This window comes from Crocodylus siamensis, chromosome 2, assembly GCF_052110815.1.
Source record: "Crocodylus siamensis isolate JL-2025a chromosome 2, ASM5211081v1, whole genome shotgun sequence".
In the NCBI taxonomy this organism is placed as follows: Eukaryota; Metazoa; Chordata; order Crocodylia; family Crocodylidae; genus Crocodylus; species Crocodylus siamensis.
In genome coordinates this window covers 53,861,257-53,886,046 of record NC_143396.1, presented here as the reverse complement: position 1 = coordinate 53,886,046, position 24,790 = coordinate 53,861,257, and the positions used below count along the sequence as shown (strand labels likewise).

The 24,790-nt window shown below is 42.1% G+C and overlaps 1 protein-coding gene across 3 annotated transcripts in view; it reads left to right on the top strand.

Moving 5' to 3' along the window:
• CORIN (corin, serine peptidase) overlaps positions 1 to 24,790 on the top strand; it is a 274,799-nt gene that overhangs the window by 232,692 nt on the left and 17,317 nt on the right. For all 3 annotated transcript variants that reach the window (XM_090035881.1, XM_090035880.1, XM_090035879.1), the window contains 3 exons: positions 11,033 to 11,155; positions 21,229 to 21,278; positions 24,319 to 24,493. In XM_090035881.1, coding sequence (XP_089892007.1) covers positions 11,033 to 11,155; positions 21,229 to 21,278; positions 24,319 to 24,493 — 348 coding nt within the window. The remainder of the gene's footprint in view (positions 1 to 11,032; positions 11,156 to 21,228; positions 21,279 to 24,318; positions 24,494 to 24,790) is intronic.

Here is a 24,790-nt window from a genome sequence, read left to right as displayed (position 1 = left end):
GTGGAGTGTTGAAAAATATTTTGGACTCTAATGTTAAAATGTATCAGAATGGTGTCATGATACAACCATCCCTGGGATGGCCATGGTGTGCCAGCTCTGCCCTATGGGTGCCTACTGACCTTGTCTGCCATGTCTTGCTGATATAAGTGATTAATTGGGAAACTGCCATAGAGTTGAGGCTCAGCCACGGTCCTGATGGTCTCCTCTAAACTCTGTGCATTGCTGGACCCCTTTATTGGGTCCCACACTCAGGAGGTGCCTTATGATAACCCCAGGCCTTATAGGCTAGATGCATGACTCCAAAACTGCCCCTTAGATGGTATGTAGACTTTGTCTTCTTGTGTTGAGGCCTCAGATTAGTCTGGCCTCAGTAACTGCACCCACTGGTGCTGGGGTCTGCTCACACCCTGTCTCCACACCCCCTCTGGTGCTGGGGTCTGCTCACTGTAGTGTGCCCCAACAAGGCTTCCTCCTCCCCAGTAGCCTCATTTCAGTCCACTGGTTTAAATAACAACAGAAAGCACAAGCCCCTGGGCTACAACACAACTGTAACATAGGATCCACACTCTGTCCCCTTTTAGAAGGCAAGCTTCTCTCGTAATTTACTGGGCCTCCCCCACACCAGTACCTATGAGCTCCTATACCCCTTAATCCTACCAGAAGCAGACCAGGAAGTCAAGCATCTCAAGTTAGTTTCCTCTATGACAGCTCCTTCCCCCTTGGCTGTTGTCAGAGAACTAACCCTCTAGTCCCAGCCCTGGGGTTTATGTGTGCCTTCTTCTGGTCAGCTGACTTGGTGCAGGTGCAGGCTAATTCCCTCATTAGCCTGCCACCACAGTAACCTGCACTTGTGGGGTTTCTGCCTGACTGCTAGGGCCCTCTCTCTAGGCAGTGTCTTCCCTCAAAGAAGCAGGCACCTTAGTGCCCTGTGACAAATGGGATACTGCTCACAATAAAATACAGTTAATATGGTATTAAATTTTTCCCATACCTTGACGTTTATAGATTTCATAGACATTTGGGCTGGAAGGGAGCCCAGAGGATCATCAAGTCCAGCCCCCTGCCCCAGGGGCAGGAAGTCAGCAGGGATCATAGGATCCCAGCAAGATAAGCATCCATGTGTGTCATGAAGGCATTCAAAGTGGGTGCTTGAACTGCCTCCAGTGGCAGTCTATTCCAAACCTTGGGGGCTCAGACAGTAAAGAAGTTCTTCCTTATGTCTAGCCTAAATCAGTCACGGTGCAGTTTGTGACCTTTTGATCTTGTCATCCCTTGGGGTGCTCTGGTGAACAGACATTCCCCCAGATCCTGATGAGCACTCCTGATAAACTTACAGGTGGCCACCAAATCACCCTGAGCCTGCGCTTTTCCAAACTGAAGAGTCCCATGACTCTCAGCCTCTCATCATAAGGTCTGTTTTCCTGACCTCTGATCATGCGCGTGGCTCTCCTCTGCACTCTCTCAAGCTTCTCCACATCCTTTTTGAATTGTAGAGCCCAAAACTGGACACAGTACTCCAGCTGTGGCCTCACCAAGGCTGAGTACAATGGGAGAATGATGTTCTGGGATGCAAGCCAGTGTTTTGGTTGCTTTACTAGCCACAGCATCACACTGAAGGCTCATGTTCATCTTGTGGTCAATCATGACCCCCAAGTCCCTTTCATCCATAGTGCTAGCCAGTGTAGCACTGCCGATTCTATAAGCATGCTGCAGGTTTTTTCTCCCTAGGTGGAGAACCTTGCATTTATCGGTGTTGAACACCATCAGGTTCTCATCCGCCCATTTCATGAGCCTGTCAAGATCTGCCTGGATCACCCTCCTGTCCTCAGGTTTGGATGCTTTAGCCCAGAGTTTGGTGTCATTAGCAAACTTGGCCAGTCTGCTTCTGACACTAATGTCCACACCATTGATGAAGATGTTAAACAGTATAGGCCCTAGGATAGAGCTTTGAGGGACCCCACTGGTGACCGCGCACCAAGACTATTGGCTTCTGTCAACCACCACCCTCTGGGTCCTACCGTGGAGCTAATTCCTCAGCCAGCAGATCATGGTGAGGTTGAGGCAATTATCCAGTTTTGCCAAGAGGTGATCATGGGATACCAGATGGAAGGCTTTTTTAAAATCAAGATATACGACATCAATCTCCTCCCCCTTGTCCAGGTGATAGGTCACCTGGTCGTAGAAGGAAATGGAATTTGTCTTCCGTTTCTTTGGTAGTAAGCACAGTAGAATATCTTCATAAGTCTACAGACAGTGTAAGATTACATTTGATCCCAAACTCCATTTTTCTTTAAAAAATTGGGACTTATACACTTAGAAGCCCTTGAAAATTTTGTGCAGGAGACTTGCCTTCAGGTTTTAAGTCAACCAATGTTCCTTAACATCATTTTAAAGTCAATAATAAAATGGAAACAGTATCTGAAAACATTGTCTGTAGTTGTGGACATTATACACTTCACCAGTGATAGAAACTTTTCTATGGTTTAAAACAACCCATTAGTTGTGTCTTTGGGCATCCTAAGGTCTGACTGATTCAGTGTATTCTTTAGGCTGCCACTCCAATTGGTCAGGAGCTCAGAAATTCCAGTTTACTTCAGGTTGACAACTTTACTAAGGATATTTATTATACCTACATGAGCAATTTTTCCTGAACTTAAAAATGTTGAAGGATGGAGATTCCACTGTATTCTGTTCCAATGCTGAAATGCATTCATAGCTAAAGTTCTCCCCAAAATCCAACTTCAATTTCCTTTGTTTAAATTTAAGCCTGTTTCTTCTTATCCTGTCCCCTGTGGACACAGCAAATAAAGACAACTCTTTTTGTATTTGAAAATCATTATCAAATCCCCCAGGGGAGAGGCACCATTCTGACACCATAGATAAGATGGCACCTGGGGCTGGTGCCCAACTTACCCACCACAAGTTATGCTACAGCTTCTGTAGTGTTTGTGCAAAGGGAGATGTTTCTTCGTTTGAAACTAATGGACATTTTTATACATTCAAGTGCTTCAGTGCCAGGCACTGCAATGCTTACAGTTGTATAAGCAGTGAAATGCACATCAGCCCTGAGAAAATGGTAGCGGCACACTTTTGAACTAAAACACACTGGAGGTACTTTAGTTCAAAAGCACACCGCCACTATTTTCTCGCACTTATGTGCATTTCACCGCTTATACAACTGCACATGGCGCAGCACAGTTCACTTCAAATTGTGGGTGAGCAGACTCAATTAATCGAGTCTGTTTGGAAGCAGTGGATCTCTGGTGGGTCATGGGGCAATAAAGTAGGTGTATAAATGCCTAATATTTTTTAGACCTACTTTTGACTGTTCTAATCTTTTTTCTTGCTGGAAAGGGCCAGAAGGGCATTGAGGATTCCACCCTTTGTGCATATGTGGCCGTGTCTACACGTGCATTTATATGCTGGCTTAAATTAACTTTGCAGTAAATGGGAATAGGCTTGCATTTATATGTGCAGGCATTAAAGCGGGGTAGGTTGTAGCCATGTTGGCACTATAAGGATATAGGCAGACAAGGTTATTTGGGTAAATCTGATATCTTTTATTAGACCAACTCAGATGGTTGGAAAAATTCTTTTTAGAAAACTTTTGGGTAAAAATACCCTTTGTCAGGCTGAAGAAGCATCTGTAGTTGGTGTGTGCTCTTCCTGGATGGAAGGAATAGTAAAGAAACCAGAGGCTGGTATGCATATAAGAAAGGCAGTCAGTGAATCCTCAGTTTACATCTTCACTGATTGCCTTTCTTGCATGCATACCAGCCTCTGGCTTCTTTACTATTCCTTCCATCCAGGAAGAGCACACACCAACTGCAGATGCTTCCTCAGCCTGATGAAAGGTTTTTAAACCTGAAAGCTTGCAAAAAAGAATTTTTCCAACTATTTGAGTTGGTCTAATAAAAGATATCAGATTTACCCAAAAAACCTTGTCAGGCACTAAAGTGCATTATCACTGTGTGTGGACTGACTTGGTACTAAAGTTAGTCATAAGTCAGTCCACATACATAGTGTTACTGTGCAGTAACTAATCAGGTGTAAATCTGATACCTGCCTGATGCAGGTATCAAATTTAAACTCAAGTTGGGGTAAGTTGACATATTTACTGCGCAGTCATTTCAGTTACTGCAAAGTAAATGCTCACGTGTAGACATGCCACTATGTAACTTGGCTTGTTTATTTATACAGCTAATTTTTTTCTCTCTGAAAGGATCTTGTAAGCATTAGTAAAAGAGAGAAAAGCCCTTATAGCCCTTTAAAGATACTTCATAGAGAATAATCAGGGCATACTGTTTTAATGGGTGCTACAATCTCACAAAGACCTGAAGCATATTTTTCACTTCATTTTTATGAATAGTTCCATTGATTTCCTGTGCAAAAGTATGCTTGTGTGCTCTGTGGGATAGGAGCCTGGATTAAAAAGTTGGTCACATGCAAAGCATGATGGTGCCCTTTAACCATGATGTTAAATAGTGTGTTATATAATATAATCTGGAATAGGTTTTTCCTTACAAAAGCAAAATGAAGTTAAGCTACAGTCACCTCATTAAGATCATACAGTATTTGTGGTAATTATAGACTCATGTCCATCATATGGCTGCATGGGGTTTAGGTCTAATTTTTTCTGCAGTGTTTCTTTTATATTTGGTATCTGGAGAAAGGTATGCTAGATTAAATCCATTCCACAAAATTATAATGAATTGGGCAAAATATTTAAAGAAGATTCTTCAAAAATAAAACTACCAAGATATGACAGTGCATGTACGTGGTGTTGGGGAAAATGAGAAGATATTGAAAACCAATAGAGGAGACTTCTATTTACCGTAAGAGGATATAAGAGGAGAAAGCTATTTGCAGCACAAAAGCCTTTTTAATGAGGAAAATGCAGTGTTTTAAAGATACTTGTTAGCATCCACCATGCACATCCTGGGTAGTAGATCATGGAGTGATAATTGTTTAATATGCCCAGAGGAGACTCTGAGGAATAAGCCATGCAGCACACAGGATCCAAGGTCAGGACCTCAGAGTCTAGTTAATTCTGCCAGTCCTGCTGAAAGCCTTTCCATATGGATTGCACTTACAACAGGTTTGCCAAAAAACATGTTTAGTTCTTTATTAGCAATTTGTAGTCGGTGAATCAAGGGAAACTACTTCTCAGGCTACTTTAAAAGGAATATGCTTAAAAAGCAGACATTGAAGGCAGACTAAAGGCTTGAATTAGTCTTGAATTAGCACCATGTCATTCCTAAGTGTGAGAGATTTACCAATCAGAAATGATCTACATCCTTTTCCATTTTTAAAATCCAGAATTTGGTTTATTGTTCAGATTTTTAAAAAAGCAGCCCTGGAAAACTCACTCATTCCTTACAAGGAGCATGATGTAGTATGTTCTTAATTTTATAGGTCTTACTGGATCTTTCTTTATGGGAGTGTTGCAAGTAGTCTGGAGCTATTTATGCAGTTCACCCTTTTCTTCATGTTGCAATTCACATATATCAAAATAGCAACTTATTCAGTGGACTCATGGGCAAAGTCATTAGTGTAACAGATATTACCTAGCTTGAAGACATGTACGTGTAAATATCATCTAATGGAACTGTTCCAACCTATTTTCAGCTTTCTATTAGTCTGATGCAGAGTAGCCAGTTTGACATAATTTCTAGTGATTTGTTTTGTTTAGTGGAATAGACCACTTGCACTCAGAGGCACTGTTGTCAAGTTTTGCAACTGAGGCCAAAATTTGTTCTTAAAGATTTTCAAGGATTTTCTTTCAGACCATAAATATCAATTTTTTAGAAGAAAAATAATTATCCTCATGACTTTTATTTTTAAAATCTATGCATTGTTTTTGAGGCCTGCAAAACACAATTTTGCATGCTTCTGACTGAAAAAAGAACTTTTTTGATCCGTGCCATAAGGGCCTAGCAGTTTCCCTAAAACAAAAGATCTCATTCTGCCTTTTCAGTAACTTTTAACAGTCACAGTAAGTATCCCATATTATTTATTTTTAGGCCATTTTTGAAAATGTCCATTGTAGACAGAATGGTAGGTATAAGTGGTATCATTTCAGTAATACTATGACAGTAGGTGCTTCAGAAATACCTGCCCTATATTTACTGATCATCAAGCCCTGATAAAGGAGTTGTTAGTGTGATTCTGGCTTTTTCTGGTGAGAACAGCAGAAATGGACAAAGAACCTAAGGAATGCCATACTGCTTCACACTACAGGTCCAACTAGCCCCAAATCCTGTCTCTCGCAGTCACAGAGTGGATGTTATGAGGAGGAGTATACCTGCCTATCCAGACTAATCTGCCTCTTGTCCTTCTTCCATGAAGGAATCTGATTTTTAATATAAGAGCTACCATGAACATTTAATAAATGATTAATTGTAAAGCTGAGAAATATTACCTATATCTTTCCAAGTAAAGGACTCCCTAGCTGTCAACCAGAGAGTCTTAATAAACTTGAGCGTGGAAGGGTTCCCATAAACCTTGGTGACTCAAATATGTTTAAACATAGCATATGCCTCCATAGTTATTTGTGGAAATAGATCTGAAAAACATGATTTTTCAAGGAAAGCGATACACAACCAATTGCTTGAAAATAAAATCAAACTCTAGAAACTGCAAGATGATTAAAAAGGAACTAAACTGTGCATCAGTTTGATTATATAATGTATCCAAATAGCTACACTTTTCTAGACCTGATTTCAATTTAAGGAGCATGGCCAACTATATGTTTTATACTTTTAAAGGCTTTTAGTTTGTAATAGCTTCTTAGAATCTTCAAATTATTCCTTCAGGTTTGATTTGGGCTTAATTGGATTTTTTTCCTTAACATCTACTATAAAAAAGAAACCATTGCTATTATAGACTGTCCACATTCATTTTGTAAGTCCTTATTAAGGAACAAATGTAAGTTTGACTGTTGCATGTTTTCTTGATATCTCAAAGCCTTTTTGGCAGAACTAGAGAATCCATAATGTTTTCTTATTACATCCATTTATCAGGAAAAGCCAGAACAACATTTTTGAAATATAACACGTTGCCTATTACACATCTTCATTGTCCCTCTGTGCCACTTAGCGTCAGATCTTGCATTTCTTATGCTCCCAACACTTCCCCTGACTTTATGAGTTCAGAAAGAATGCATGATTGGGCCCCTAATGACTGGTACAGAACCATCTATCTCTGTTTTTAAGTTCCAGTGTGCTTGCTCTTTTCCTTTTTTGTGTCTAACTAATAGGTGTCCAGTGACACTAAAGTAAGATGGGACTTTTGAATATATTGTTAAACATATGCTTGAGTGCTTTTCTGAACTGGGAACATCATTCTTAAGTGCATTGTCAGCATTTAAACAATAACAGTAATAATAACAACAGGGTTTTAATTTTCCTTTCCAGTTATTTTCCCTGGACCCTTGACACCTTAGTAATGTCTTGTGGGGAAAGGAGAGTTCACCTCTCATTTCAACACTCTTAAAATACTTAAAGCTATAGCCCATTGCATTGTTTCAGTGTCAGAGAGCAGGCTGCTTTCCAAGTACCTTGTGAATTTTCAAAAATGTATTTTATTTTTTAAAAAAGAAATAAGACTCCATTTTTACTAGTAGATTCAGGCTAGGCAACATCTGTTTGTTTGTTTAAGGTGTGTTGGCTTAAATTTCACAATTTTGATGCCTGAAAATTATATCCCAAACACATTTTTCCTCTGTTTATACTTTCTGCATTAATATTTAGTTTTCTTTGACCACTAGGGAATTTAGCCCTAAGCAATAATCCTTCCTTCCTTCCTAAAAAAAATATTAAGTTCAGTTATCCTTCTATTTCAGTTGGAGTAAAATTGTTGGCTCTGTTGTCTGCTATGAAGATTCCTAGGGAATGTGCAGGCTTAACTGTATTCTGATATTACATAGATCTTAGCATAGCCTTGTCTTCCTGGTACTACAGAATATGTGACCTGGGCTAGGGACAGAGGTTACACATAAACCGATTTAAGTGATCAGAAACTGGTTTAAACTTGTAACAGAACAGAAGTTCAGTGCACATAAACCAGTACCAAAATGGCCAAAACTGATTTAAGATAAACCTAGCTGAATGTAGTATCAGCTACCTGATGTGGGGTTTGAAAGAAGATGGAGCTACACTGTTCTCAGTGGTGACAGATGACAGAACACAGAGCAACAGTCTCAAGCTGCAGCAAGGGAAGTTTAGGTTAGATATTAGGAAGAATTTTCTTCCTAATGGGCAGGGTTTTAAGGAGGGTAGGGTAATAGGCAGCTAGTAAAACCCTGGAACAAGTTACCTAGAGAGGTAGTGGGAGCTCCATCCTTGGAGGTTTTCAAAATCCAGCTATACAAAGCTTTGGCTCAGAGGATCTAGTTGAGGATGGTCCTGCTTTGAGCAGGGGGTTGGGCTAGATGACCTCCTGAGGTCCCTTTCAACCCTAACCCTATGATTCTATGAAACTGGTTTATGATACTGTGTCCCAGACCCCTCCCTGGTTCGAGTTAAATCAGAGAACCCCACCTAGCATGCTTTGCAGGCCTGGGCTGGGCTGGGCTGGGCTGGGCTGGGCTGGGCTGTGCCGTGCCATCTGCTCCAGAGAGCAGGTCTGGCCCTGCCTTTTTGCTCCCTAGCTGGCACAGTGAGGGCTGGCTCACTGGCTAGCTCATTGGCCCCACCAGGCAAATCTGAGCTGGGGTTTGGGGCCAGGGAGGGGTGTTAAACTCACCTTCCCCCAAATACAGAGCTGCCCTGCCCTACTGGCTGCAACTGTGGACTACAAATCCTTGAGGCAGAAGAGGAAGTGATGAGCAACCCTGCAGAATCCTGCTGCTATGACTGTGGACTGCAAATCCCAGAAACCTCAGGTGCAGCAGGAAGAGGAAGCGAATACACAGCCCACACTGGCTACATGCCAGAGAGTTGTGCTGTAGCACCTCTTGGCTTTTGGCTGTATACAGCTGTATTTCCTGACTCAAGAGTGATTGTCTGCTCATTTGGGTATTGGTTCAATCTTTGCAGCTTTGGCTAACCTGAAAAGACTGAATAAATTCAGTCTCTGGCTTTGTTTTGGCTGTCTGTACTTAGCCTAGGAGATGGGGCATGACTTGGATTTGACTGTACCCTGTTACTTCCTGTCTGCTTTTTTAACACTCATTCTCCCCTCCCAACCTTGTGGATATTTTTAGTAGCTTAAGTGGCTACTCAGGTTAATGCTTGGGAATCAGCATTTGGCTGAACTTCAGAACTGGGCTCAGTTAACTGCTGTAGCTGAGCTTTAGAGGGAACTTAAAAACTACCTCGCAACTAGTATGGTCAGGAATTTTCCAATAAAATAATTTTGATATGAAATTGTCAGTGTATACAAACTGCAACTTTTCATAGGAATGTACGTGCCAGTTTTAATAAGGATATAATATCCTGTCAAAATGACAGAGCTACCCATTCCAGAGCAGCCTATGGCCCAGTGGTGGGATGCTTACCTAGGAGTGGAGTTCTCTGCTCCGGCTGGTTCAAAGTATGGACTTGAGCCCACATTCTAGCCCTTGCTATGCTGAGACACGTCTCTCTTGTTGAAACTAGCCTATTTTATATATATATATATAAAATTAAATATACATTACAGCAGGGGCCAGACCCTGCTGTGTTCAAGGTAAGTGCCCCAACCACTGGGCTATTGGGTATCCTGGGACTGGTAGTATCTGTCTCTCTTACTTCAAGGGGACTCAGTTTTGTCCTGGTGTAGAGTGGGAAAAGTCTGGAATTACAAAAAAATTCACATTTTCCATTCAGTTCTACTGAAATATGAATAGGAAATATTCAGAAACATGTTTCTCTCAAGTTTTTAGGCTGATGATAGTCAACTTCACAGCAATGAAATATATATACCAAGGAAGTTACCTATTTTGACAGTTTAACTCTGTTAAACCCTGGTGCTAATAAGGTTGCAGGCTTGGTCCCACGTTGGACTAGACAATCTCTTGAAGTCCCTTCCAGCCTTACTTCTCTATGATTGATTGATTGACACAGTTATCATTGTAGCACACAGGTGCAACAACAGTTTTGAAATCAAAATCTAAGAATAATCTTAATGTTGCTGTGTTTAACTTGAGAATCTGCTACTTCCTTCAGTAAAAGGCTTTCATATTTTGGGACGGAGTGGCGTGATATTTATTTACATGTCTGATCTGTATCCCCCACTATAAACAGAACTCATTTAACCAATATATAAATGGTTAACAGGAATCTTTCTTGAGGTTAAGTGTCATCACACTATTTTCCTAAATCCTAAATTAATTCAAGAGAAATATATATGATTTTCTGATGTTCCAACACTTGATATATAGCACCATAGCATTAATTTGTGCCTGAGGATTGAAGGCTTTGTATCAATAGCCTTCAAACAGAGATCTTTAGAGACAGAAAGTTTTGCTCACCCTAAGAGCAAAGAAGAAGAAACTGAACTTGAACAATTTCCAACTCTTGGCTCTATTGAGCCTTGTGTGTCATTGAAGAGATTCTTGATTTTGGGCTAAAATTTTCTCCTGGGGAGGTTCCCATGATCAGCATGAATGCAATTGGATCATCATCTAATCATCAGTCCTGATAGGCAAACAATCATATACATGATACATTTAGGAAAATAGTCGTGAGGAAAGAACTTGATGGATAGAACATCTTGAATATGCTCATTCACATTTTAATCCAAATGGAGCAGGAATGAAAAAGCATATATAAAAATATGCATTTTATACCATCAGCGAAAACCCTTGAAATTTCCATTTCTCACCTTCATTCCTGCTCCTAGTTGTTAGAAAATTTTTCATGAATAGTAATAAAATCCTAGGATGTATGACTTTGACCAAACCCCTTCCCCTCAATCGCATGTAAATCAGTTGGCTGTCTTTGGAGTACAGGGGAGGAATGAAAGTGTCTTTCTCTCCCATAATGTAATGTATGGGTAGTCAAAGTCACAGTTGATTAAAGATTCATGAATGGTTTTTTTTTCATTTCAGGGGGCTGCCTACAACAGAAATTGTACAAGAACATGAAGAGCTACAGCATCAGAAATGGCTAAAACTGCACTCAGACTGGAAGAATAGAAATGCCTCTACATTACATGCACTTCTAGTGAAAGGGTAAGGAAACTAATGCATGTAGATGATGTGTATTTCAATGCTGTGGATGAGAATTTAGAAAGGGAGGATGGCACCTCCCATCTTTGTTTGGGATGTGTAAGATATCTGCTTATGCATGCATACAAACACCAAACACTAATCAGAAAAATTCTAAAATGAGTTAACATCTTCAGTTTCCTTTTGGATCTTCTTCATGAATCTAATTATCTGTTTGATCATGTTTTCATAGCCTATACATTTTATGATAAACTCTAAGCAGAGTATCATTGGCTAGCTAATGAAATAATGACTACATTTACAAAAATAAATATGATTCCATACAAAGAGAATTCGACAACCACATGTCTTTAGCTCTCATCCATTCATGATTTGGAAGGGGTCAGATGTTACTGGTGGAAAAAGGAAGCATTATAAAAATTCATGGACTATCAAATCTAATTTAAAATTTGCTCAGCACCTCACAGAGGAGCTCAGCAATTTGTTGGATCTTCAGGTGTTGGTCCTCAGACCTGAATACTGCAAAGTCTTGTTTGCAGACTGCTCACCTGGCATAAAGTTAAATACTTGCATGTGCCTTTGCAGTACTAAGACATTAGTTTGCAAAGTCTATTTCAATTTTAATCTTATTTGGCAGTCATGCTTGCAGAAAACACTGCTGTAGGATTGGTTAGCATTTCTGTGCTTCATATACCAATCTCAGGGAATGCCAAATATGGAGTAAACTGGTAATAATGTAAATGTTATTTAAAACAAAAAACAATTTCTGGCTTCTGAGGCACAATGTCCTTCCTTTGTGTGTGTGTGTTGTGGGAAAGTTTCCACATCTCCAGCTTGCAGGAGAGAGAGTACCTGATATCTGAGAGTGCCTCAGTGACTGGGCCATTGTTCCAGGATCCTACCATAATTCTCTGCCTCCAAAGAAACAAGTATGCCTATACTAGGTCTTTTCCTAATTACAGAATTTGCCTATTTCACTCTGCAACAACAAGTAATGTAACCTATTCATCTGCTCAAAACTATTTCCTAAAGGTCTGCAGTCCCCTACATGCTTTTTCTATATCTCCTCTCCTACCTCTCACATGGTTCTCAGCAGCTATAATAAGCCCAGTTGTTGCTATCTTAGGGTCAGACTGCAAGCTACATCTACAGTAAACTGCTGTTTGTTTCTCTTCTTCTCTGGGAAAAAATCTTCCCCAGCTGGTTGCTTATCACAGTAGCTACTAATTAGGACAACCTCATCAGGGAGGAGAGTAGAGCAAGTCTAGGAAAGGTTAGAAAGTTTTGAAGGGAGTTGATACCTCTGTTAGACTCTTAAAAGAACAAGACAATTGCTGTGGGAGATCCTTAATAACCAATAGGGAAGGACATCAGGCAAAGCCTTCAGCAACATCTGTTTCCCTTACTGGGACTACTATAGATGAGTTCCTATATTTGGAGAGACCACAGCTTCCAAACATAAGTTAAATTCACTTGTGGAAGGTTTTCTTTGCAGCATCTGCTGTTCTGGATACCTTGGTGGATTTCATATAATGAGCTATTCTGAAATGGTACTGACTAATGTGGAACCAGGCCTAACCAACTGGAAGTTTGCAGGCTGCCTTCAGGAACATACCCAGGATTTGAGGGGTGTGGTGGAGAGCTCACCTAGTGCAGAAGCTATGATGGACAGTGGAGACCATAGGTCTTGGGGGAAGAATGTTCACTGTTTATGTGCTGTACCTGCACTACTGCAGCCCCAAGGATCTGCCCTTGGCCTTCTCCAAATATCCAAAGAAAAATTGGACATTGGAAGGTCATTACACATTTGTAATGGAAATCTCCAGAAGGAAAAGCAATCCTAGAAGAGGCTTCCTCAGTGTACTTCTGGAGGGTGCAAGTCAGGGTTATTACAAATATCTAATGGAGGACAGAGGAATTCCCTAAGTTTCAGGGGTGAGGGCAAAGGGACAGAGGAGGACACAGAGAATTACAGACTGTTCAGCTTACTTTGATCCCTAGAAAGTTTCTGGAGCAAATTATTAATTAGTTTGTAAGAGTTAATCATTTGGTGAAAATGGCTATAGGAAATTTTTAAGAGTAGGTCAGAGAATTTGGGCAGGCATAATCTTCCCTTGAGCAGAGGGATGACCTCCTGAATTCCCTTACAACTCTATTTTTCCTTGTTTCTGTTATTATAACAGAAGTGTTTCATATAAAGCATAGGAGATGATTGCTCTACTCTACTTGTTGGTGAGGCCTCAGCTGGACTGCTGTTTCAGAAGTTTGGTCCCATACTGTAAGAAATACTGGAGAATCCAGAGGAGTAGAAAGACTGATGAAGGATTTAGAAAACATGAACCCTGAGGAAAGATTGCAGGAACAGAGTATTAGTTCACAACGAAGATGAGGGATGGGCACATGATAACATTCTCTTAGTACGTAAACGTTGTTATTGAAAGAATGAGGACCAGTTGTCTGCCATGGTCCCAAAGGATAAGAACAAATCAGCAGATTTGCAGCGAAAGATTTAGACTGAATATTAGGAAAACCTTTCTAACCATTAGGGTGGTGAAACATCAGAACTGACTATCTAAGAATGTGGAATATCCTTCATTGGAAGTTTTGTAAGAGCAGATTAAACACCTTTACGGGGCTTACCTGATCCTGCCTCAGTGTAGCATGTTGGACTGAATCACTTCTTGACACCTCTTTCAGATTTATGCTTCTAGAGGGAGTTTCATTTCTAGATTCAGGGCATTTGGAAGACCCCTCCTTCTGGGACACTAAGGCCCCTCAGGTCACTCTCTGATTAGGCTCAGGAATAAAAGAGGATTTCTGTTTTTAAGAACCAGAACAAATGAAAGAGAATTCTACCTATTAGTGAGGAGAGAAATAGTTGAAGAAGCAGTTGCTCCTTATCCCTTGCAGACAGGTGAATTCTAGAAAATATTTCTGGAAGTCGGGAGGACAGGCTATAACTAACTAGGACAATATCAAAGATATTGGTCCAGGACACTGAAACAATATCCTAAACTGTCAAAGGTTACAATGACAGCTTCATAAACTGAAAGAAAAAGTGTCATGCCAGCTCATAAAGCCAGCTGATGGATCAATAGCCAGGTAATAAATAATACTGGAAAAGTTCACAAAACATTTAATCAGAAATATATCTGTTCCCTGGAAAGAAGGCATCTTCTCAAGATTTGCAGTACAGTGGAAAGATAGCAAAGCTTGCTGTGAATGAGCTTGTTTCTTGGCAGAATCAATTAGTTTATGCTTAGCTCTATCTATGGCTAGCCACCTTCTGGTACCTGAGCTAGTTCATTTAAAGCGAATTTAGTATTTTTATGATATGCTGTTCTCTTGCAGTGTAGACATCTCCTGAGTCAGAAGATAAGAGGTTGAGTAGAACCTAGCTAACTCTGAGGGAAGGTTAGAATACAATTTATGTCTGTTAGTTTTAAATTAAGAATAAAGGAAAACCTGATAAGCCAACATAATTTTTGACCATGCATTTGGCAAATGGTTGATAACAGAGTCATGGCAGTTGTCACTAGACTTCTCAAGTCAGACAAGCCACTTGGGCCTTCAGCCCCAAATAGCTCAAAATAGCTATAACCCCCCTTGGGGGTTGTCAGAATTAGCCATGTTCTATGTTGAGTGTAGGATGAGAAGTATGCCCATTCAAAATGACAAAGTAAGTTAGCCTTGCATCCCTGAGGACAGAATTTTGCAGTCTGTGTATTCAGACTGTAGAAGGACCTGGGGGTTACAATGGACAATAAACTCAATATGAGCCAACAGTGTGCCCTTGTTGCCAAGAAGGCTAACACCTTACTGGGCTGTATTAGTAGGAGTGTTGCCAGCAGGTTGAAGAAAATAATTATTCCCCTCTATTTGACACTGGTGAGGTCACATCTGGAGTACTGTGTCAATTATTGGGCCACCCACTGCAGAACAGATGTGGACATATTGGAGAGAGTCCAGTGGAGGGCAGTGAAAATGGTTCCAGGGCTGGGGCTCATGACTTCTGAGGAGAGGCTGAGGGAACCGGGTTTATTTAGTCTGGAGAACAGAGGGCTGAGGGGAGGTTTAATAGCGAAGGCTGAGGGGAGATTTAATAGCAGCCTTCAACTACCTAAAAGGGTAATTACAAAGAAGGTGGAGGTACACTGTTCTTAACGGTGGCAAGTAGCAGGACAAGAAACAATGATCTCAAGTTGCAGCAAGGGAAGTTTAGGTCAGATATGAGGAAAACCTTCTCACTAGGAGAGTAGTAAAGCACTGGAACAGGTTACCCAGAGAGGCTGTGGAATCTCCATCCTTTGAGGTGGAGGTAGACAAAGCCTTGGCTGAGATGATATAGATGAGGATGGTCCTGCTTTGAGTAGGGGTTGGACTAGATCAGCATGTCTCAGCCCATGTGTCACAACCCAAAAGTAGGTTGTGGGAATATTTGAAAGGGTCACGGACAAATCAGCGTGGGAAAGCATGGGTCTCCCCTTGCAGCCTTGACAGCATTCCAGCCTGCAAGGGGCTGCTTGGGCCAATCGGCACTGGAGAAATGTGCCCAGGTGCCAAGACTGCTGCAGAGCAGAGGGGCAGCGAGAAGGCACCTTCCCCTTCCAGTGGGGGAAGGGGCAGGGGAGAGAGCTGTGTGGGCAGGTTGGCAGCAGCAGGGCCAGTGCCTGTGCTCATGGGGACAGGGCAGCTAGAAGACACTGCTCAGGGGATGGGAGGGGCCGTGACCAGACTGCTTGGTGCAGCACAGGAGCCTCCCTCCTCCTCCTTCCAGCCTGTGCTGAGCTGGACTCGCTCTGCTGCCGCTCACATAAGCTGGGGCCACTAAAGCCACTCTACTCCTTGCTCGAGTGGGACAGGGGCAGCTGGGATCCTTCCGGCAGGGCTGTGGGGAGGGGAGGGGGCTGCAGGTTGGGAGTGAGGGGCCCTAGCATGGCCCAGGGCGCAGGGGTCTGGGGGTCAAGCTCCAGCAGAGCCAGGGGAGTGTGGGTTGGGACAGACCATGGACCTTTGCAAATGAGTCCCAGTCAGAAAAAAGTTGAGAACCACTGGGCTGAGACATGCTGATCTAGACGACCTTCTGAGGTACCTTCCAACCCCCATTTTCTATGATTCTGTATCCAACTATGAATACTGATACTGATTTCTGTTCTCCAAGAAAGTAACTTGTATGATTGGACAAATATCAAGAATGCTTAAACTGTATAATCCAAAGGAGAGAAATACATTATTTTGTCAATGACTCTTCTTGCAAGCCTAACGTTTAATAGCTTTTACAGGTATTGTTGCTAATGCCAGATGCCATTTTACTATGCTGCCTAAAGGTCTGGCAGAGGCTAACGAAGGCATCAGTATTTCTGAAGAGAGAAACTTGACAAATGATGATAGCAGAGTGTACATTTTACACACGTTCATCTCATATTTTCCTCTTTTGGGAAACTGGCTATGGGAGCACAAATCAGAGAAAATGTTTAGAGAGAAATTCTGTTCTCAAGTGCATGACTGGTCTCAGTGATGATATTTCACAGTCCTTTTATCCAGAGAACTGCTTTCAAAACTTTCTTCAGAGTTACATATATGTAAGGGACAGCATAATATATTTGCTGATATTAGCCTTGGATCTCTGAGGACAGAATTTTGCAATCTATATATTCAGGCTGTAGAAGGACAGATATTTCCCTCAACTGTACAATAGCTGTAGCATTTTTTAAATTAATAAGGTTCTTGGAGTACAAATTAACTTTGAATTTGACTCAAAGCATCACAGAAAGAATAACACTGGTGGAACAATATAGCTAGTAAAAAAGGCTTGAACACCACTGTCTTCTTTCCTTAAAACAGACTTTGTATATGTTCAAAAGGCAGTATTCAAGTGTTCAAAAGAAACACTTAAAGCTTGTTGTTCAGATTTTTACTATGAGATTCTGGCATATAATTCCTTTTCCATTAATTACTCTTAAATTTGAGTTATCTCTGACATTTGGTAGATGTCTAGAAAACAGCTGAGGTAGGTAGTTAGCTGTATTAGTCTCAGGTCACTCAGAAGACATGGTAGAAAATGGTAACTATTAAGAAACTCTTGAAATATTGAAGTATATTATAGTATATTGGTAAACCTTGGTTTGTGCTGACTTGTACCAAAGCTGGATTAGTACCTATATTCATGAAGACATTTGAAAACCCATCCTGTTAAGACAGAGCTCTTGCAATGATATATACAGCCTAGGTCTGACCGCTGGTGGTCATTTTTTGCCAAGAATACAAACTGGCCAAATTCACATCAGATAAATTACTTTCTGGCTTAGTAAAAGCAGTAGCATTTACCTTTTTGTTTTAAACAGTAGTGTAACACTGAGTGCTTACACAAGTGACATTTTTTTGTGCAATCAGGCCCCTGAAAGCACTCTACAGATGTGACATGACACATGTGCGTGGCTGTAGAGCGCTTTTAAAATGGCTAATCATGAAAAAATTAACTCCTCTCAAATCAGCTACTAGATTAAGGTGCTCTACAGTAGAGTACCTTAGGGAAATTGTGTTCCCTTGAGGGTTAATTTTTTATGCAAGGGGGAGAGCTGTCAGTAGGGGAGGGAGGGAAAGGAGCAGCACCCAGCTGTCATTGACCTGAGCTGGAAGGGGAAGTGTGGAATGGAGCCTCCTTGCCTTGTGTCGTCCCCTCCTCTCCCTCCCCGCAGCTACCTCAGATGGGATATTAGGGTAGGGTTTCCATATTTCCAGCTTCAGAAAAGAGGACACCTATTGTGGGGAAGAAGAGGGAGAGGCAGTTTGTTGGGGGGCAGTGATATGCCCATGCCCTCCCCCTGCCCCTCACTCCCAAGCCACAGGCCCCCAGCCCTGCTGCTGCCCCTCACTCCCAACCAACAACACCTTGTTCCCCAGACCATACTGGTGCCCCTCACTCTCAACTTGCAGCACTCCCACTGTCCCTACTGATACCCCTCACTTCTGACCCACAGCCTCTGCCCCATCCCAGCCCTGCTGGTGCCCCTCGCTCCCGACTTGCAGCCCCCTGCCACCGCCCCACAAGCCTTGCTGCCCATGCAGGTCCCTGCTGCATCCCTGTCCCCCATTGGAGGGGCAGTCAGCTCTCTCACGTCCCTGCCCTGCTGCAGCTCCAGCACTGGCAGGCGCATATGCACACCACATACACAGACACATACTCTCCCCTCTGCTTGCAGTTGGGGCTGCATGTAGACCACATGATGCCCCAGCCTCCAATCGCCCTGACCTCCCTGCTCCAGGCCCCAAGTAGCTCCTGGCTGTGGCAAGTTGGGTAGAGACAGAGCAAAATCCCAGACATTTACTGATATATTTTTTTAAAAACCTGCCTGGACATGCATAAGAAGACTCCAAAAGAGGACATGTCTGGGAAAACCTGGATGTATGGTAACTCTATATTAGGTGAGGGGGCTCTATTTCCCTCCAACCCTCCATCTGTGGCTGGACTGCATGAGAATGGCAGCAGCATGGGGCTGCCAGCTCTTTTGCCCAGAAGGGGGGGGGAACAGAACCCCCTCACCTCATGGGCCTGGCCCAGCTCCCCCAGTACTCTAGCCAGGCTAGCTGGGGGTGGGGGACACCCATTCCATACCCCCTTCCAGCTTAGGCCAGGCAAAACAGCCAGCAGCTGGATGTTGCTCCCTCCCCCAGAGCTGGTGGCGGCGGGGGGCTGGGGAAATGGGTAGTGTCTTTGGAGATTGCTGGTATATCCCTGCCTGCTGGCCAAGAGGGCCGAGGCCGGTGTAAGCAGGTTCGATCCCTGACCCAACAGGCAAACATCTATTAGGTTGGGGGCGGGACTTTTAACTCATGGGCTAGGGACAGACATTACATAAAAAACAGTTTAAGTAATCAGAAACTGGTTTAAACTTGTAATAGAACAGATGCTTGGTGCACATAAACCAGTTTGAAAATAGCTGAAACTGGTTTGAGGTAAACCTGGTTGAATGTAATATCACACTTAACTGATTTGGGTCAAACCGGTTTATGCAATGTCTGTCTTAGCCCCCTTCTTGATTTAACTTGAACCAGAGTCCCCCAGTATCCCAGATGCTGTGCAGCCCTGGGCAGGGCTCTGCTCTCTGCTCCAGCCCAGCAGGGCTGGCCCCCACCCTGGTCCCTGGCTGGAGCTTCAGCAGAGACTGCAGACACAGCAGCATCTGCCTGGCTTCCTCCTGCCTGCTGCCCTCCCCACACCCCGCACCTCCCTGTTCAAGCAGGGATTCCCCCTGCTCTCTCCTTTACACAGACACCTCTCAGCATTAGCTAGCATACCACATGCTGGCTGGCTACAGCCTGTGCTGTGGGAGATGGGACAAAGGCAGACAGGACAGTGTTGGCTTAGGAACTAATCAACAGGTAGCTGGTAATGTCTCTCCATTCCTTCCTTGGAAAAAAATTGTTTAAGAAGAGCTTGAACTAATTAGGCTGTTGTTTTGTTGAATGGGTGCTAAATGCTAACAGCTCCCTGTGTAACTCTCTGCTCTGTAACTCAATGCTCTGTTATCAACAGCAATGGGGGGACCCCTCCCTAATCTGAGTGTTTTGCCAGGGCCTCGCCACACCCCTCCTCAGCTCTGGCTTCTAGCCTGAGCCACTGCAGGCATGTGCCTGCATTGTTTCAGTCCATAGGGGATGTCTGAATGGTTACAAACTAGTTCAGCCTAGCCAGGTTAGACTAACCTGCAAAGACTGAATCAATTTAAGCTCAGGGTTTTGAATGTCTGTCCCTAGCCATGGTGGTTTGTATAAAGTGCCATCTGTTAAGAATGCAGCCCCTAACATCTGTAGGCACCATATTGGTTTGCCCTGTATGGGCTATTTATTTATTACAGTATTTTAAGTATTTGTTTGCTTGTGAAATGCATTGAGGTCCTTTTGTTTCAAAAGTACTATGCAAATTTAAATTGTTAGCATGCCCTCATTAATATTCATCAGTACAGTTTTATTACATTATGCAGTTTTGTACTATTTACTAATATTATTGCAGCATTGTTCAAACTTAACAATGGAAAGCAGCTTTGTAACAGCTTGTACTAATGTTGGTAGCTTAGGGCATATTTATTTTTCATGAGTGAAATTTTTTTTCTGCTCCTTGGTCTCCATTTGCTCTTTTTCTCTATTTTCCACACATGCCCGCATTGTTGATATTTTTACTAGTTATTGTTAACTAATAATTGTTAATTAGGCTGATTATAAAATAGGAGCACAACATTGATTTATGTATTGCTTTAGTTTATACATTAATATAGTTTTAGTTGAAAAATAGTTTACATTTTAAGTGGTATTGTCTGTGGAATCCAAACATTTCTTATGTTTTTTTCCCCATTACTACAGTATATGTCCATCATAACCTCTCAAGGAACATAGATAAATATTTGAAAATATATATAGCAACAACTTGGCCATGATCCTTCAGAGTCCTATATACACTTAAACTTACATGCTCTGAGAGGTCTCATCAAACCAATGAGATGAGGAGGTACATGAATGGAAACATCTATAAGATAGTCAAGAAGTGAATCTCCTCCCTCTTCCTCTCACCCCTGGAACATTTTCATTGTAAAAAAAACACAAACATTTTTCATTTACATGAATTTTTTTTAAACTTTCAGGTTTTTCAGCAAAAGACCAATATTCTTTGGGCAAAAGTTTCCTTTTTTAAAATGAAAAATGTTTTTTGAATTTTAAAAAGTTAAAAGATTTTTATCTTCCAGCTATATGTAGAAAGAGAATTCTCACACTGCCTTCAGATGCCCAGAGTTAGCATTGTCAGGTTCACTTCCCAGCTGAGCTTAACTGTTGGGTTAAAACCAAAAGAGGTAATCTCCAACTCATAAAGAGTCTTATAGCTCTAAACTCATGTTTTAAATTGCCTCCAGAAACAAAGTGGAAGCCAGGGCAATTTCTGGAGCTGTTGTGTTACATTATACTGTGTGGGTTAATTTTAACAACTGATTTATGTGCACCTGTATTGGGAAGATGTAACAGTTCTGATGGTAAGTAACGTGATCAATATAGGATTTTCATGATGTTTTTGTTTTGACATTTAGGCAGTCATGTCAAAGCAGAAGCAAAGTGTCTCTTCTTTGTACCAAAGAAGGTAAGACAAAATCAAATTGCCGTGGAGCTCCTAGGCATGTAATTTTAAACATGTGTTTGAATATATTTTAAAAGGTAGATTTAATATGTATTTCTCCTTACATTTTGTTTACCTTTGCTCACTCATTAGTTTAGCATTAGCTCTTTTTGCTGCAACATCTGGTATGATCAGTTTTTCTCACCTCTCGGCTACGTTATTGTCTGCTGCAGATACTAGACTAGGCCCTGGTAAATTAATTGAGAGTTTTACTATTGATTTCAAGGGGAGCAGGGTTGTTCTACACTTGTTCTCCCTTTGTAAGACTCGTAGGATATGTATTTTACACATTTTAGAATTCTTCAAATCTTACCAAGGAAAACTCTCTTGAATATAAGTGAAAATTGTCCATGTAAGGACCTTATAATTTAATCTATAATTTGATCCATAGATTCCAATGAAACAGTGCCAGATTAAGTTACACCTGCATTAAGTCTGAAGTAACTCCACTGCTTTTATTGGAGTTACTATGGATTTACACTAGACTGATTGAAATCAGAACTTGGCTCAGAATCAATTTTAATAATTGTTTGCACTGGTATCATCCCCTTCCTAATGCCTTGTGACTTGGAGTATGACAAAAGGATAAAGTTCTTCATGGCATTGATCTTGTCAGTGGCCGTGTTTCTGGCAATTAAATTAAACTTTTGTCAGTGTTGGACATGAGTCAAGAATAGGCACCTGACTTGGGAATACAAGCTGTGCTCCACTTGCTAATGTGAATGTCAAGGGTTTAGGGAATCTTAATGAAGGAAGTCCAGATCAAATTTAAATGCACAGCAGACTGTGCAAATTTAATAGGTTTGAAAATGCAGCAGTTCTTCAGCTGGGATGAGGTTAGGTTCTCCACATTGGAAAGCTTTTGTGAAGAACATTTTAAATAAATAAACTAGCCCGACATGAGAAAGATTAGTTAAACAGTGTGACCTAAGTTCAGGGAACAAATTGACTAACTATTATTTCTAGAAAAATCATATCACATGACTCTTTTAGGGTGTTTCCTGCTTACACACAATACATGCACAGAACTTTAAGGCAACACAAGCATCCTAGCCTCCGAAGTTATATCAAGGAATGTGCCAAGGATTGAAAATAGGCATTGTGCTAATTTATTTCTTCATAACTGACCTGTATATGTGCAGAAGTAGGATATCTTCCCATAGGGGATTGATTCTAAAAGGACTGCAGAAGCTGATGTTTTTAGCTTACTCTCTAAATCAGTCAGAGTTTAAACAAGAGGATGAAAACAAAGCAATACAGTTTGCCACCTCCCAAAGCAAGAATTAAAAGAAGGAACTAAAAGAAAGAGCTAAGAGCATTTAAATAATGGTAATTGACTAACTGGGTAATGAAAAATATCTTGTCAGTGACATTTGTAAGGTGAGGGTATAACTTCCAAAGGAAGTGGTGATTATTTAAAAGGAGAAAGGACAGAGCACTTGAAATACTTGCAATAAACTTTCCCTGTATATGAGCAAATAGGTATTTTCCATTAGTAATTTCCATAAGCAAAGCAAATGTAGTATGCTGCAGCTGAGTCAGTAATATGGTGTACATTAGGCCTGTGTGAAGCAGCAAGTATTTGCTTTGGATTCAGATTTGGCTGATTCGAAGGGGCAGTGATTTGATTAGAAGATTCGAATCACTGTCCCAATTCAGTTCAGCTGAATCGGATCCAAAGATTTGGCACCATTTTGGAGATTTGGCCATAGACTAAACAGGCAACAGTCCTTACCACGCTGGACACAGTTGCCTCCAGTTGGTAAATCTGTTGTAGGGGGCGGAGGGGGAAGGGAAGGGTCATGGGGGAGGGAGGGATTGGGGCTGGGACTGGGACAAGCTGCTCAGCCAGGGTGGGGGGGTGGGGGGGCAGGGGAGCGTGGGATGCAGGCATGGCATTGGTGGGACTGGGATGCCCTGCTGCTACTTGCCCAGCCAGTGTAGGGGGGCACAGCATGTGAGTGCTGCCACTGCTTGCCCAGCCAGCACAGGGAGGCGTAGGATGCTGGCACTGCTGCTGGCACTGCTGCTGCCAGCTCAGCCAGTGCAAGGGGGCCCAGGATGCAGGTGCAACAGCCGTTTGCCCAGCTGGCACTGGGCAGCACAGGATGCGGGCATGGCAGCGCTGGGAGCAGGGGCTCTTCCCTGCTGCTGCTTGCCCCTTTATGCCTAGAGCGAGCTGTGCCTGCATCAGACCTCCTCCCCTGCCCCAGCTGGGCAAGTAGTGGCAGGACATAGTTCCCACTCCCACCACTGCCAAACTTGCATCCCATGCCTCCCTGTCCGCCTTCCCAATCCCTCCCTCCTACCGCATGCCCCTTCCTTCCCCCCTCTGCCCACCACAACAGACTTAGCAGCTGGAGGCAGCTGTGTTCAGCATGGTGAGGACTGCTGCCTCTTTAGTCTATGGCTGAATCTCTTCTGAATTGATTGAGAGGCTTCTGATTCAATTTGTACCTTTTAATTGGTCTCCTGATTCGATTTGGATTTGGAGATTCAGCTGCCGAATTGGGCTGAATCTCCTCCAAATTGAATCAGCTACCGAAGCTTCGCACAGCCCTAGTGCACATCTCCAATTTGGGATTCCAACCTTGGACAAGAGTTTACCACCATTAGTCCTTCAGGATCAGTTCTGACCAGTACTATAAGGGGGCTATTGTATGATGGTGGCTGACAGGTGTGTTATAAAAACAATCACCCTATTCAAGAATAGACAGGTGGTTCCACTTTACAGAAAAAGGCAAACTCCTCCAATTTACTCTTTCTCATTTCTTCATCTACCTGGCTGGAACAGATTGGTTAATCTTTGAAGTAAATCCACTGAAGTGAAATGAGGAACAAATTTAGCTTGGTATGCATGGTGTTAAAATGTCGGGTTCTGTATTTTTATGTATTTTTCCCAGGACAAACCCACTGGCAATTTTTTTTTTCCAGAACATATTTTGGGGGCCATTGCCTGCATCATAGTATTGGATAATGAACTCTATCATTCCTTTCTTTTTAGACTGTGGCCGTCGTCCTGCAGCTCGTATGTACAAGAGGATCCTTGGTGGCAGAACCAGCCGCCCAGGACGGTGGCCATGGCAGTGCTCTCTGCAGAGTGAGCCAAGTGGGCACATATGTGGCTGTGTTTTGATTGCAAAGAAATGGGTCTTGACAGTAGCCCATTGCTTTGAGGGGTGAGCAGCGCTCAATCAGTTTTATTATTAATGTGCAAATTATTACTTGGATAAACAACTTCCATGCAAAAATATCAAGACTTCCAATAAGCATAGTAATAGGTTATGATCTTGTCCAAAGCAACAGATAATATGGGCTTGAAAATGGTATCTGATGCTGATGGAGGGTAAATGGTGTAGCTCTGACTCAGCTGGGAAACTCAGAAAAAAAATCTCACCTTCTTTAAATGACATTTTAATGCGTCACATATAGTTGCAATAGACTGATAAATCTCACTGAGTGCCAAAATAAAAATG